The following is a 15,976-nucleotide window of genomic DNA, read 5'->3' on the forward strand; positions in this document are numbered from 1 at the left end:
AGTCATATTTCTGCCGCTATTTTGGTGAAAGAGGTGTCATCAGGAACACATTACATTCATACAACACTGCTGATAACATAGATGCTATACACACACACACACTCACCTCCAGACGTCGCTGCCCTTGGAGAAGGTGGAGGACTTGATGACCTCGGGGGCCATCCAGGCGTAGGTGCCGGCGGTGCTCATCTTGGTGGTCTTGTGCCACTCTCTCGCCAGGCCAAAGTCGGTGATCTTCAACGTCAAACCCTCCATACATTCATTCTCTATGGGCTGAGCCAGAAGGACTGGAGGAGGGACAGGAGGGGAGGACAGGAGGACAGGTATGATTAGGCAAGGCTGAATGTGCTGAGTGCTTAAGAGTCAAAGAAGTGCATCATCGCGTAGACTGACTGCTCTGCGCTGATCTCTGGTCAGTGCACACACTCACAAGCACCCTGCTTCTTTCTCACTTCCTCTTCCTCTTGTTCTTCTAGGGCTACGATGCAAGCTGACAGTGACAAACACATTTCCATGGACCCTCTGACAGACTTCAATTGCACAAACCTCCACGCCTTTAAACTGGCTGCAACGTTTAAAACAAATGTCTCATTTCTGCCGAATTGGTGCAATATACATATCAAGACTTTTATTATGAAGCAGCTACAGGAAGTCTTCAATATAAAACAAATAAAAAAGACATTGTGAAACAACCCTCTGAATACAATGACTTGAGTATGATTGATGTATTTTACACGATTTATTCAAATGACTATTCAAGTCATAATTACTCATTCATTGAATACTGACTGTACATACAGGAAGTGCTAACCCTAACCCTGTCATATGGTAAACCACCCACACCTGCATCACGGGCTCTGATCACAGCAGCCAACAGTCCACCACACACCGCAATGTCCCCACTTCTGCTGAAGCGCAAGTTGAGTAACAAATCCCCCAAACGTGTTGGCGAAATAGCTGCTGATGAGCAACAAGCCAAACAACAACGTTCCTCAAAAGCACAGTCTTATCTGATACATTCATCAGCATTTTTATGTCCTCTCTGAAAAGGTTTCAGCTGTGTGATGCTGTGAAATTGTGTGGGAAAAAAGCAGCATCGATGTCAGGCTGAAGAAACGCTCATGACACAGATGTTTTTCAATGGCTCTCATAAAAAGTCACGCAGCTTCTTATGACAGCCAGCGCACTGCACATCGCAGTGTTGGAAATACAGCCCCGATTATCCGTTCGCATTTGCCGAGCGGAGGACACAAAGTCGCAACAAAGAAATACACTGTGCCATCGAACATGGCCTCGTTTCAACGGCGGACAGAAGGCAGGAAACAAAAAGCCGGCCCATTAAATGTGTCAGGATGACAAAACTGTTGAGGCCGCTTTAGGTTCCCATTTATGCCAGCGGCAAACCTTTTTTCTGAGTGACTTCACTTGAGATAAAAGCACAAAAATGCACTTTAAATGAAGAACGAGGCAAACTGAAACACCTCCACTGATGAGGTGAAAGCGGCTGGAGTCAAATGGACCAAAGTTATGCTTCAGGTGAGCTTTTTACTGCACTTTGTTCATTTAGTTTAGCTTTCAAAAAGGCCTCTCACCTTCTGCACGATCGGCTGATTTGCATCAATCATTATGCTTAAGACGCTGGAACTTTGCAGGAGTGCTTGCGTGGTTAACAGCAAAATCAAAACACTGCATGTGCCGTGCGTCATGAAACATGCATGCAGCAGTTTCAGCTCTTACAATGTGGCTTTCAGTATCAGTCTATTGTGCATTGGGTGCGCAGTGTTTACAGCATGGGAGACCAGAAGTAGTGCTTTAAAGTGTAGCTAAAAGGGTCACAGAGAGAAGACGGAGAGGGTACAGTGGAGGGAAGAAAAGAAGAAAACAGCTCGTAGCAGCTTCTTCTGCCAAAAATAATGAAGAAGCGGACTTAATCTGTCTTAAAAACAAGATTTTTAGACCTCTAGATGACATTAAATGACCATATTTTCATGTGTTTTAGGTTCTTAACTTCACATTCGAACATAGTCACAGAAATGCTGTGACACCAATGACTACACGAATGCCTTTTGACCCACAAATGACCAAAAACATGCTTTCAATTTGGGGTTTCTGATTTAAATCTGAGGAAGCCTCATCGACAGACAGCGGACGACGTGGATCAATCAGATGCGGGTGACTGATATTCAAGAGCGGGTCTCTAAACATAGACGGAAACGCAGAATTCCCAAACGAGAAAAGTACACATTGTAAAATGTAATAAAGCTATAAGTAAACACACTTTGGTAACCAGCCAGGCTTATGCAACCGCACAGCACTGGAAGGCTTTGTTTCTATGAAAATAGAATATAATGCTGAGGACGTCGGTCGCTGCGGTGTGACTCTGTATCACATGTCTTTGTATGATCGGCAGCTATGCCTGTCTTCCCCTTTGCTGGCAGACTGGGCATCACTCAGGGCAAGGCTGGCCGTCAAATGCAGGGAGGAGAAGCAGCAAAGAATTTGACTTATTATAGGGAAGTAAGACTCCTGCTATTTGCAGTCACTTTCCGACTTTCAGGGCTCGGCGCTCTTTTCCTTTTTTTTTTCTTTCTCTTCTTTTGACTGTGTCTTGCACTAAAAAAAAATCCACTTTCCCCAGTTTCTTTTCTTTAACCTCCCAAATATGAAATTTATCTTCCTCTACACACATGAAGGACTCTCTCTCTCTCTCTCTCTGTCGCTCTTTGTTGTCTTTGTCTCTCTCTCTCGCTCTCTCTCAGACATCCTGTGCTGTGCTTCGTAGCCCAGAGGCAGCGAGTTTGACGTCACAAAGGAATGCATCACAAGAAGTTGTGTTGTCTGCTCTGTGTGTGTGTCTGTGTCTGTGTGTGTGTGTGTGTGTGTGTGTGTGTGTGTGTGTCTGTGTCTGTGTGTGTGTGAACAGTGGAGAGGAGAGGACTTTCATAATGTACTTGCGCGACGATTTCACCCAGTTCTGTTGAAACTGCACATACAGGCACGTACCAAAGCAACGATATGTGCGGTTTCATCCACTCTGTCTCACAAGATGATGACAGGTACAAAGACAGAGCGTTAACGGAGGCCTTCTTAACAGCCACGCTTTACCCTAACAGCGAGACAACTTTTTAAATGGGCAAAAAAATGCATCAAGGTATGTCAATCACAAACTTTCACATCGACTTCTGCCTCGAGACGGCGGCACAAACAATAAAATAGCAAAAGTAGCCAATGGCCAAAACAAAAACAACCTCTACAGTGAGGAAAATAGTGCCCGCTCATTTAACCTTTCTGCAGAAAATCAATTTCTGTCCATTCTACGGCTGAGTCATTGTTTCTGTCAATTCCACAGGCCCTCAGGGAGGAGGGGGCGGTGTTGGAGGGGGCGCTGGTATTTACAGCAACAGCCCCTGATCCCTTGCTCCACTTCTTTTGTCCGCCTGCCGGTCACTGTCTGGTGAAAACAAGCCCTGGTCAGTCAACCCTATTTCCACCCGGGTGCTCGCTCGCTGCGTCGCGACCCCACTTCCAGGAAGTGACGCCGGCGTCGGCCCAATTAGCCTCCGGTGGCGGGGCCCTTCCTTTAAAAAAACACAAACAAAACAAAAGCAAAAAAAAAAAGAGCCATTTTTGTTGTTCCCACTTGTCGTTCGTTGTGCGCAATAAACACAGCGCTATTTTAGGAAACTGAGGTTAAGAGGCATCACGTGGCACCAGACGCTGACACAGACAGGCGGTAGGGAAGTGGAGGTGCTGTGGTAGAGCGAGCAGAGGTGAGAGAGAGAGAGAGAGAGAGAGAGAGAGAGAGAGAGAGAGAGAGAGAGAGAGAGAGAGGAGAGAGAGGGAGAGAGAGAGAGAGAGAGAGAGAGAGAGAGAGAGGGGGGTGCTGAATGTCGATCGTTATCATATGATTGAGTGAGACGGCACAGCTAAAAGTGGCTGCCTGGGCCTAGAAAGCAGAATTATAGACACACACACACACACACACACACACACACACACACACACACACACACACACACACACACACACACACACACAAAGCACTCATTCTACATGGGCAAACAGATGCACACACAGACACTTAACACAGGACACACTCACATTCCATGTCCTTCTTTTTTTTGCAGTGCCCTCAGCTGCACACAAGCAGCAAAGAAGAAATCTCTGCACATACACACAGCTGAACGACACGCCTGCACACACACAGAGGTGAAAGCTAATTCCCAAGGGTGTATGGGCGTGCTATGACAGCTGGACCATCTAAAATCTGAAAATGTGAGCTGTTGAGACACACTAGATCATCACAATCATGATGTCTTACTTCCATGTGCCAATTCTAAAGTATGCGTTGTGGGCATATTTAGATCCAACTGACAGCTTTGCCGTGTTGTCCAGACGAGGACATTCCTGTCTGACCTACTGCATGCCCTGCTGCAGCAACTAGGCTATTGTTGTTCTCCTTGCTCGAGCAAAATGGAGGAAAGTAGCGAGCTGCGCTGGACTGATCGTAATGACGGCTGGCCATCTGAGAAGTAAGCCCAGCAAGGAAGCGGCGGGACTTGCTCTGTCCAAAGATCAAAACGACCCGAGAAGGGGTGAGCGTGGCATGTCTGAGCGCTTCCAATTTCAAGCTAATACATAACAGCATAAACATCCTATTTTACATTCAGCGAAGATAACATAACATCGATGACAGCTTTGCAGTTCGGAGAGCAGCTGACGCATGCTGTCACAGTGAGGTTGCCAGATCTGAGACAGAAACCAAAACCTGTGCTCACCAATCCGTGCTATAGCCTGGATGCACTGACACTGACTAACAAACAGTTAGCACTCCATCCATCCTGTGGTGTTAATGGGTTTAAAGAGAGTCATGCTGGGAAAGAGGCTGAATAACAGTCCCTGGCCACAGGCCTATCTTACAACAGTTCATTCACTCACACACGCAGGGGCAGATTTATGATGAAGGCCAACAGGCACATAAATAACAGGGCTCTGACAGTTTCATAACACATACATTCATAGTAAATACAAATGATCCATGCATATAAACATCTCTGCACTTACGGGACAGATATAGCCTACCTGTACGCACGCTCATACATGCACATATGGGTGCACAGAAGCCATCTATGCGCACATGCAACCAAGCATAGAAGCAAACATGCAAATTCACACAAGTAAGCATTTTAGCAGCCTCAGCACACATACACACCACATTCTTCCTCCGCTTCCTGAGCCGAGGCAGCTCGAGTGCATCCACAGTTCAGCCCCGTCCAGCCTTCCTCCTCTCTCCACCGCCATCGCACTGACGCCGGCTGCCACGTTAGTCAGCTGCTTACTGGACGGCGTGTTGCAACACGCGGTGTCCAAATCAGCCACTGACCCACATAACATGAAGTCTGCTGACATCTTCAAAGCTGAACCGAAAAAAGTTTAGAAGCTTTAAGTAGCGCGCTGGTAGTCTGGAGAGGATAACTCCAGTGTACTGTGGAAGGAACCATGGGAAAAAACACGCACCCTTAATGACCTTTACGCTGTATGGCGAGCTATAGAAACAGCGCTAACACAAATAGCCTGAGGTCTTTTACATGGGAGCAGTGTATGTACGACGTCAGGATTTAAGGGGATTAATGAAGAAGATTAAGGTTTGCACCTAATACACTTGGATTTGAATAAATTGTATTGGGCAACTACAAAACAGATTTTTTTATCTGCATCCTCCTTTATCTCTCACCTGGTTTCACATTTTGAAGAGGTGTTTGTACAAAAAGTGGCAACAAACGAGCAAATCCAGCTCTCCTTCAAAGGCAAGGATCACGGCGAGATCGGTCTTGCCCAGGCAGAATATCTTCCTGATGGAGAGGCGATAGCAACAATGTCACCACGAAAACACCGTGACAGATCGCCATGGCAACGGGACTCTGTTTGCCATTGTTTGTTGTTCAGAGACAAGAGTGTGTCAGTTGCAGAAATGACTCCTACCAGCAGCGGCCTAGATATGAGCTCGGTGCTGGGACTGACTCAACCCTGCAACAGTTAGCTTAGCGACAAGCCCAGAGTCAGAGATTATTGCATGGGAAGACTCAGGGCTGATTTAACATGAGCTTACCTGACTGATTAAGTATAACCATGTCCATCCTGAGCAAACGCAGACTATTTACATTTCCCACATTCTTCACATGTCATTAAAGAAGAGCCTTAAGCCTATTTGGTTTCCATAACAGCTGAGTAAAATGCTATTGCCAATGTGCAAAATCTGTTCAGCCTCGTGTTAAAAAGGAACGGTGAAATTTTAAATGACTGGAAATAGTTTCGGGGAATTTGCTCTGATATCTGATTGTGACCTTGCATTTCAAGGAAGTTGCTGCAGACCAAGTACAGAATCTCACAGACAGGGTATAAAATCAGATGGCTGGCAATGTCTTCATCAAACGTACAAGAACCAAAGTATATGCAATGGATTAAACTGTGTGTTTATGTGCTCAAACATAAGCTGCGATCATTAACGTGTCTGGCTAATTAGCTTACAACCTAGTACAAGCCTTACTTACAAGGAGCACAACATTACCTTAGCAGGTTTCATTAGGTTGAGGGGTTGCTGATTACATTCTTATAAAAACGTCACCCACAGCTGCCTGCTATGCTGGATGCTGGATGCTATCAGAGTTTAGGCTAACACCGGCTGCTCTGTCCTGCTCTTTATTGGATTTGGGTTTTACACTCCGGCAAACCCCAGCTAACGTTACGTTACAGCCACTGCTGTTTCAGCTGGCAAAATCCATATTCACAAGCTAGTAATAAGAAGTCGGAATCGAGGACCCATTGCTTCAAAGACTGCTCAGAATTTCAAGCGGTAAATCTGCCATCGTTATCACCGTAAAGTGCGTTTGTGCCGTGCGAGAGAGGAAAGTTTGACGGTAACTACAGGGGGCTGAGTGAATGATCAATTACATCCACAGGGCCTGACACACCAACAGCAAAAGATAAAGGGTCAACGTCCCACTCAAGGACAAGGGTTTTAGAGGATGTGTGGCTGCTGCTGAACATATGCTACTAGCTCTGATGGAGGGTGTAACCTTTCAGCTGCAGGACAATCTTTCTCCAGCCATCCGGCCCTGTCACGATAACATGCCAGATGCTAAAGTCAGCCCCACAATGCCGCTCTCTGCCTCTTCACTCTGCACCTCACTTAATTATGTTTCTCTATAATTTGACGCTGGAGCTACATCGCCATCTCTCACCGCATTTCTCAAGTATGCTATCATTCCTCACCCCCTCCAATCTTGGGGTAGGGTTGGACTGATGCATCACTGCGCGACTGTATCAGGCAGATATTGGCTGATGTGACTAAAAATCTGATATTTTGTGTCCAACTAAACTGGGTATGCTACAAATTCTACAAAAAAATTGACCAAAAGACCAAATTCTATCCATGGAAATATTAACATTTAAATGCACATGTTATTAGTCCAAAGCAAAAAGTATCCATATTGGCTTTACCCACATCGGCTCAACCTAGGCCTCCCCCCCCCCTGCACCCGTAGGCGAAGGGAGAATTCCGGCAGGGTGGGGGCTTTCCCCAGGAAGAACGGGAGCTTTGTCCCCTGAGGGACGAGGCCATAGGCTGACAGACAGTCTGGCAACCTCTGACCAGGCACCCAGTGAGAGAGAGAGCGAGCGAGAGAGTGATAGGGCATAATCATAGTGCAGAAGATGAAACTAGCGCTCGCTCGGCTGAAGTTTCGTCCCAGCTCAGCGGCACGCAACAATTCGTTCACAGAGAGTAGGAATTAGGCAACATCAGCGAGTTAACCAGGTCACAACAAGTTCTGCAGTCAATCTAAGGTGGCATTTCTTCTGATTTAAGCCAAGATAAAGTTGTGATTCATGTTTCCATTCACCCTCTACACCACAGTGCTGTCATTCGCATCTGAAATCCCTTATTATTACTATGTGGTTATTAGATCACTCTCAATCGTGACTCATTTAATGTCATGTAATGTGACGTCGATCAGGTTTGTCCGCTCTCACCTCTCCAGGTTTCCATCATTTAAGCCAATAACAAATGTCTTGCTGTTACTGTTGGGCTGCTCCTTGAATGAAATAGACAGTTTCATGAGTCCAAAAGCCAGATACATAAAAGAGACAAATGCAAGCAGCAAATCCTGACACTGAAACTTCCTTCTCTGGAAATGACTCAAACGATAGATTCATTATCAAAACAATGAATTACGTTTCTCTCAGTAATCTAATCGAGCAATCAACTGATCGTTCCAGCACTAGTGAGCTGCTCGGTCACTGATATTTTCCCTGCATAACAACAACCACGACGCGGGGAATCAAACTTGGCGATGTGACTAAGACTAACCTGCTTCCATCAAGCACATCGTGGCACACAAGCCAATCAACAGGAGAGTGACAGTTTGAAACACGCCTTCCAACACGCACGCACACACACACACACACACACACACACACACACACACACACACACACACACACACACACACACACACACACACACACACACAGGAATCTTTCTGGGCATCCACATCAACGCTGTCAGAGGGGGGTTATAAATGATTCCCTGTGCAAAGTATCTGGTGACAGGTAGAGGTTGTGAGGTCCTGGAAACAGTCACTTATTAACAAGCCTCCAGCGCTCATGTGTTGAAATTTAACCTTCATTAGTGCATATCCTTACAAACCCAGACAGGGGGTCATTACTGGGTTGACCTCAGTGGCTTGGAGGTCAAGGTAGTCTGTGGCAGAAGCGGGAGGAAGCGCTGACGTTCTGACGGATCCAACACCACCGGGTGCAAAAGAAAAGGTGCTGTATGAATTCTGCAGGCCAAGGCAGACAAGGCCATGTGAAAAAATCAGCATGAAGCCCCCTTTGGACCACATGCAGTGAGTTCATTAGCCTAATACAGTGCAAGGGCGCCTGCATGGTGGGCTTGTGTTTGAGCAGAGACACTCACAACGGTAAACTCCTCTATTTTTTTTAAGATCTACGGCTCAGGAACTAAATTTAGACCCTGATTAATAAGGTCAAAATGCAGGTTAAGATTCACTAAAAAGGATCCTGGGTTCTTTGAAATGTTCCTGTAGTGGAAAAGGGCTTTAATATGACTTGACATTTGTCTGTGATCAGTTGTGACCTTACATGAACATCAGCGTGCTTTTTGGCATTCGTTATCGTATTCTTCTGAGGGACTTCAAATGTCAGTGGTGAGCAGAGTGGAGGTTAGTTATTGGAACACTGAGCACTGAGCACACTGAAGACGCTTTGAAGACAGATATGAAATCATATCTCACCTGGTGATATGATTCTGGGTGTCTATCTATGTCTGCTTGTTACTTTGTCTGCTTTATGGAAATAAAAGTCAATTGTTGGTTCATGTGATTCAATTTTCTAGTTTTTCGGTTCTATACTAATTATACTAATGTCAGGCAATGAATGCTGGTTTCCATATTAATAAAGGTGGCTGGACTGTGTAAACACCAGGGACAGCTGTGGAAATAAATCCAGGGCTTTATTGTCTAACATGCTATGTGTGTGTATTTTTCATAAATAGGCTGCGATCAAAAGTTGTCAATAAAGCAAACCAAAACAACCAAAAACTGGAATATAAAGTTTACACAGTACATGCCAGCTATAACTCAAAGAGAAGGAAAAAAGAAGCAAAAAAGAAGCTACAGAAGTGAGAATTCAAAACGCATTGGCACATTACAAAACTACACTTCCCCATGTCCCTAACTTAAGCACCCAAAAAAACTCAGAACTGAAATGGCCACCAGCTCGGCTACGACAAAGTCAGCAATCTTCACTACACGGCTTCAGAAAATCCTCGACGTCGAACTCTCCAAAAACAACTGTGTCCGATTCCTGATGGCCATTTCCGCTTCCACAAACGCACGAGGAGGTTTTCGGTCATTGGCATGGGAGCCGTCTTGTGATCTGTGTGGTGAGAAAGAGGCTGAGCTGAGAGTGAGGTTTCAGACTGGAGGAAGGGAAGCAACAGATTTCACTCTGGCTGAGCTCTGGAAACCTCTGTACTTCCTGTGCACTCGCACCCTCCACTGTCTTTTTTTTTTCTTCTCCTCTTTCCCTGCTGTTGTTCTTCTGTACCCTCACTCAAACAGCTCTGACTGCACACATGATTCATGATTTAGCGTGGGTGTGCAGTCATTGTGAGGCTACATCTCATTTTGCACCTACAGTAAACAGTGCATACTGCAGCTTTAGAGGCCTTTTTACTAAAGCCAGACTAGCTGTTCCCCCTTGTTCCTGTTTCTATGCTAAGCTAAGCTAGTAACCATCCTTCACATGCAGACATTAGGGCTGATAACAAACCTACCATTAACCATCTGTCTTTGGCTGCTCAACATGGCATGAATCTTCTTTGAACCTCATCTTCAGGGCATGAAAATGGTTGAAATTCAAGATAGCATCAAGACAGAAAATCAGCTTCTGGAAGCTTTGATCTAAAAATACTCTTATCAGCACTAGCCTCGAAAAAACCTGCAGCTGAATTACAGTATGTACACACTCACACACATGTATGAACCTCTTAAAACTCCAAATCTGCGGCGCTCTGCAATCCAAGGTGAGCTGAGGATCTCTGGATTGTGCCTGTCTGTCTTTTCCAAAATAAAGAATAAAGACAGCAGGACAGCGGTGAAGCCAGGCAACTGGCTAAGCTGCACACCGAGTCACACTCCCCTCTGCCTCTTCACCCACTGACACTCGCTCAGAGCCGGCAGCACTGCAGCTGAGCTCTACCCCAAGTGACCCCCGTCCACTCCCTGCACAGACACCCCAGGCGCCCCTCAATATGCCAGTCAGCAAACAGGCGCTGAAGATGCAGCCATGTTTATGGATGGGCAACTTCATGACGATGCACTTTCCGCTACACCGAACATTTGATGTTACACCTCCTGCTGAATAAAAGTGCTTTGCCAATGCATGAATTTGCTCTTCGCGGTGGCGTGGATCAAAAGCTGAGTTGAGTAATTCAGTAAAGTTGGAAAGCAGACACTGGGTAATTCATTTCAGAGTCCAGGACAGAATTCCCACTGGTGCATATTGTATTTTTGAACGCATTCGCTGTATGTTACTGAAAGATCTCACGACAGCCTCAGCGATAAAGCAACCCTTGCATTTCAGCCAGTCACTTCAACATCTGGCGCTAGACGTGATGCAAAAGAAATGATAGAAGCATCGTGTACGCAGACACTGTATTAAACATGTATGCTGTGAAAATGTGCTGTTCCTCACGTGCTTTACGTCATGTGTATCTATCAGTGAGCCGGGCGGGTAGCTTTTTAGCACATCATGAATATTCAATTTACAAACTTTCTAACTTCCCATTCATGAGATGTGGTCCTCCTTTTACCATGTGAGAAAAGTTCCATGTGTAATAACACATCTCCATGACAGCTGAGCAAAGTGCATCAGGTAATGAAGCAGGGCTGCGCGATATGATGATGTATATGTCATGTGATTCTGTAAATCACACTCTTTATGGCACTCATGGTCATCTGGATGACAGTATGCATTCTTCTGCACAGCACGAATGCAGGCAGGAAATTTGCATGAGGGCAACACAAACAAACATGGAGGACAGGGGAACGTGACGGAGAACTGGGACGAATCCAAACAGGAGGAGGACTCCAGCCAACCAGCCCAGACAAAACGAGGTGCTCGCACCTAAAAAAAGGGGCTATTTTCTGTCGCACGGACGTGGTTTGGGTATAAAAAGGTTGGCACAGACTAGAAATAGGCCTTTCCATATGGTCATTATATACAAACTACTGAATTTATGTATGTACCATTATCTTAACATGAAATGACCTACATCAGGATATGAGATGTATTTTGTCAAACTGCCGTTCCCATGCTCAAAAATCAACGTTCATGTCCTCATTACTGCACAGTGGGAATAAGAATAACACCTCGTGGATCAAAACTTCAGTCTTAATCTTAATATAAACAGGTGCATGATGACACGAAGGCTGATATGGTGGTGCCAGACCAAGGATAGATTTTCTTTCAAAACAAGGGATGTACTGACACGCATTTATGGATTATGGTAGTTAGCATGTTCCGCAGGCAGGCTGGCATGCATGCCAGGAGTCCGACACACACCCTGCACATGTACAGTGTGAGATACACTGCATGTTTCTGCATTTACTTTCAGGATGAAATCTACAGGTGGCCCCTTGCAGCTTGAACATGCAACAGCATGAACGGTTAAAAGTTAAAGCCAATGAATAAGTAACCAAAGTTTATTGAATCAGCAAATCATTTTAATCATGAAAACTCATTTTACTCAACTGGAATAAAAATACATCTCGCTCGTCCACAAAAAAACTGCTGTTTTGAGCGAGACAGCTCAGCACACACGCTGCCGAAGTGAAGTACATGTAGCAGCCAATAAAAGATTTGACTGGCAAGCTGACAGCACATGTCAAGCCTCGCTGACATTCTCCACCGTTAAATTTCCACCTGCAGATAGTGAGTGTTCTTTCTCTCTAATGGCAGCTAAACGCAGTTCTTGGCTCCCTTATCGCCTAAACTACACGTTAAATGATAATGCGGCTGCCTTAACTAAATACAGGTGCACGTTCAGACTCTATCAGGCTTTAAATCCCCCCGTTCCCTACACTAAATTGCTTTGTACAATCACAAAATAGCTCAAATGCCTAAATTGCCCTCATAATTCCCCCGTGCTGAATAGGGGAATGGTGTGGCATGGGAATGGCGTGTGTGTGTGTGTGTGTGTGTGTGTGTGTGTGTGTGTGTGTGTGTGTGTGTGTGTGGAAGTGCAGTGCTAACAGGAGTGCAGTTCACCAGACACATGCAAGCATCACACACCCCCGCCGCCCGGACACTCAGACGCACACACAGGGGATGTTTTGAGTGCACTGCAGTGTGGGGCACTGGGGGCCCTGAATGAAAACATGCTGGTAGAGGGATGTATCAGATGCTTGTCCACTTGTGGAAAAAAAAGAAGAAAAAAAAGGACATGTTGATCCAAGATCTAACTGTGGCTTCTTCCTGAAAAAAGGCCTGTGAGTTCCAGCCCAGCAAGTGCTTAGCTTGGCACTTTCCCCACCCGTTCTAACTAAAGCCTCTGCAGAGTTTTATGGCGTGTGGTGATGTCCTATAGCTGTTTTTGGGTCTATGGAGGCTTTGTGCAGATAAGTGACAGTGTAAGGACAGCAGTTGGACTGAATGAGCTTTTGCCGATAGCAAGATTTTTCTTGTAGCTGCAGCAGGAAATGGGTTATTTTAATCGGAGTAAACTTAAAGCAGTGCCAATCAACACTGGGTGAAATGGTAGGGATGAAATCCAGAGAATTATCACAGAGCTCCAGCTCAGTGGAGCAGCGGAGCGTCTTTCAGCTCATCGTTTTGGTTCTGGGGCCGCAAGCATGTGGATGAACCCACGGTAGACCACCAGTCTGCATGCAAAGTTAGCAGCTGGCTGGGGAACATAGTGGAGGATCATCAGCTACAGAGCCAGATTGTGGGGTGCCCCTATAGCTCAGTTGGAAGGGTATGCACCCCATGTATTGAGGCTGTCAGTCCTCTGCAGTGGCCGCAGGTTCAACTCCCACCTGTGGCTCATTTGCTGCATGTCGTTCCCTCTCTCACAGCCCCCTTTCCTGTTGTACCTTCAGCTGTTGCTATCACAAAGGCTAAAAAGCCACAAAAAATAATAATAAAAAAAGAGCCAGATTGCATTTTCTCAGGAATTGGTGGAGCCCAAAACAGAGCTAACAGAAAGGGAATACTGACACATGCCTCTGAGTGCATGCTCAAGTTGCTCCATGTTCACATATGAACTAAATTTAATAAGGTGATATGTCAATGTTGTAGTTGCTGTATCAATTGCTGCTTTAAAGGCTACTTTAAATGAACAAAAGTGCATGTGTCACATTCATTTGACAGTACTGTTGATATGTTTTGAAGGGAGGTACTGCATTTCAGAAATACTCCTTCATTCTTAGAGCCTTTGGGTGGGCGGGACGCTCTGTGTCTGATTGACAGATAAGCCGACAGGGAAACAGAGACACATCGCAAACAAACTCATGCTGGCAACTGCAGCTTGTAAGTCAAAGAAAGACAGCGTTTGTTCGCAGTGGTACTGAGGAATAAGGGCCAATCTGTATAGCAGCTACACTGACCAATCTTGCTGTCAGATATTGAACGTGTGACAGCTGACAAGATGATTAGCCTCAAACCTGCAAACTGAGGTTAGCGGTTCACTTGTCCTCGATGCTTGTGCGGTACCTCATTCAGCACGGGTGAACTCCAAGACACATGCCTTTGTTTGTAGATAAGAAAGCTAATGTGGGTTGCGGTTCAAAGTCTGAGGTTTTGAACCACTGACACTGTCAGCCAATGAATGCTCAGGTATCAGGAAATAAAAACTATGAAATGTTTCATTCGAAAACGGGATCACTTTACCTCAAAGCGTACAGCGCACAGGCCCTACAATTTACAGAGCAGATCTGTGCTCTGCAGCAGGAAAAAAAAACATGCAATTTGTTTTCCGTTGGGCTTTTTAAGGATTCCGTGTTTGCTGCAGAACCGTGTGGCTTACAGAGTGGTAAAGCCCTGGAACCTCATTTAGATAACGGTGTGATCTGAAAACAGCAGCCTGCTAAAAACAGAAAATGACTGAGTGCATAAGATGTGAAGAATCCCCAGATTCTCATCCCCCAGATATATAGACACAACAGCCAGAGAAAGAGGCTCATCTACTCTCTGTTGTGTATTTACTTTGGGTGGAATTCCAGTTATGGCCTCTGGCTTCGACCCAAGCGCCCCACTGTGCACTTTCTTCAATGATCCTGTTTAGTCAGCATCTTCCAAATAGGCCAAACGTTGGTCATTAGCTACGACTAAAACTTTCACCTCGCTTATAATGACTATTCACCTCAATCCATCACTGTAACAGCTAGCCCTGATGATCTGCTTTTTAATGTATATTTATCGCAGTAATGTGCTGGTGGTCACTTCCTTCACCTTGAGTTTTGATTAGGTGGTAAAAGAGTGATCTTCTGAAGGGCTTTTTGTTTGGTTTGGGGTTTCTCCTGACCTCTCCTCTTACAGTATTGCTTCAATGTTTTCTACATTTCTGATAATGACAGTCCTCTTGAGGCTCCGCTTGGAAACAGGCCTCTGCAGCTCCTCTGACAGATTTGTCCTTGCGTGATTGCAGAGTGCCGATGCAAAATGGCAGCTCCAGAAAGAAGAACTTGCACCATTATTCTGAGGAACTGACACCGTAATCCGAGGTTCATCGTTGCTTCTGCACATTTTGTACTGTCACAGCTAACTGCCCCATCATCTGATTTTTTTTTTCCAGGCAGCATTTTACGGCGCATTTTCCGTTCAAAACACCCTCATGTTGAGATGCTCCTGCACCTGTGCTGTGTTAAACCTGTCGGCCCTTCGCTTAGAGCCGCGCAGCACATTATTGTCAAACTGACAGAGCATTGCTTGAAATGAACCCCCCCCCCCTTCCTCCCACTTCCACCACCACAACAGGATATTGCTCAGTGGCACAACAGTGCTATGGCTGTATGGAGACATGTAGGGGCAGGTCAGGGACAAAGATGCAGAGAAGAGTTAAAAAAGCAAGAGGCAGGAGGAGACAGGAGAGCGATATGATCTCTGAGCACAGAGAGAGGGATTGTGTTGGCTTTGGCCTACCTCATATACAAACACTATATTAACATAACTCTTTCTTTTGCACTACAGGAGACAGATTTCCTGTAGAGAAGTCTCACCGCGAAAGAACCTGACACAGGGGTGGAGATAAGCAAAGGGTGGAGGAGAGCGTGGGCAGATGCTGAAGGGAACGGGATGACGGTCAATGAGCTTGTCGAAAAAGAGAAAAGGATGGAAAGGCAGAAAGCAGTCTGGGAGAAATGTATCCTTGGGATGTGTAAAACAAACC

At 45.6% G+C, this 15,976-nt stretch overlaps 1 protein-coding gene across 1 annotated transcript in view; it reads right to left on the reverse strand.

Moving 5' to 3' along the window:
• Positions 1–15,976, reverse strand: part of LOC139351168 (mitogen-activated protein kinase kinase kinase 11) — a 35,348-nt gene that overhangs the window by 16,427 nt on the left and 2,945 nt on the right. Inside the window, exon 2 of the mRNA XM_070992923.1 lies at positions 107–287. Coding sequence (XP_070849024.1) covers positions 107–287 — 181 coding nt within the window. The remainder of the gene's footprint in view (positions 1–106; positions 288–15,976) is intronic.

Source organism: Chaetodon trifascialis, chromosome 23 (assembly GCF_039877785.1).
Source record: "Chaetodon trifascialis isolate fChaTrf1 chromosome 23, fChaTrf1.hap1, whole genome shotgun sequence".
In the NCBI taxonomy this organism is placed as follows: Eukaryota; Metazoa; Chordata; class Actinopteri; order Chaetodontiformes; family Chaetodontidae; genus Chaetodon; species Chaetodon trifascialis.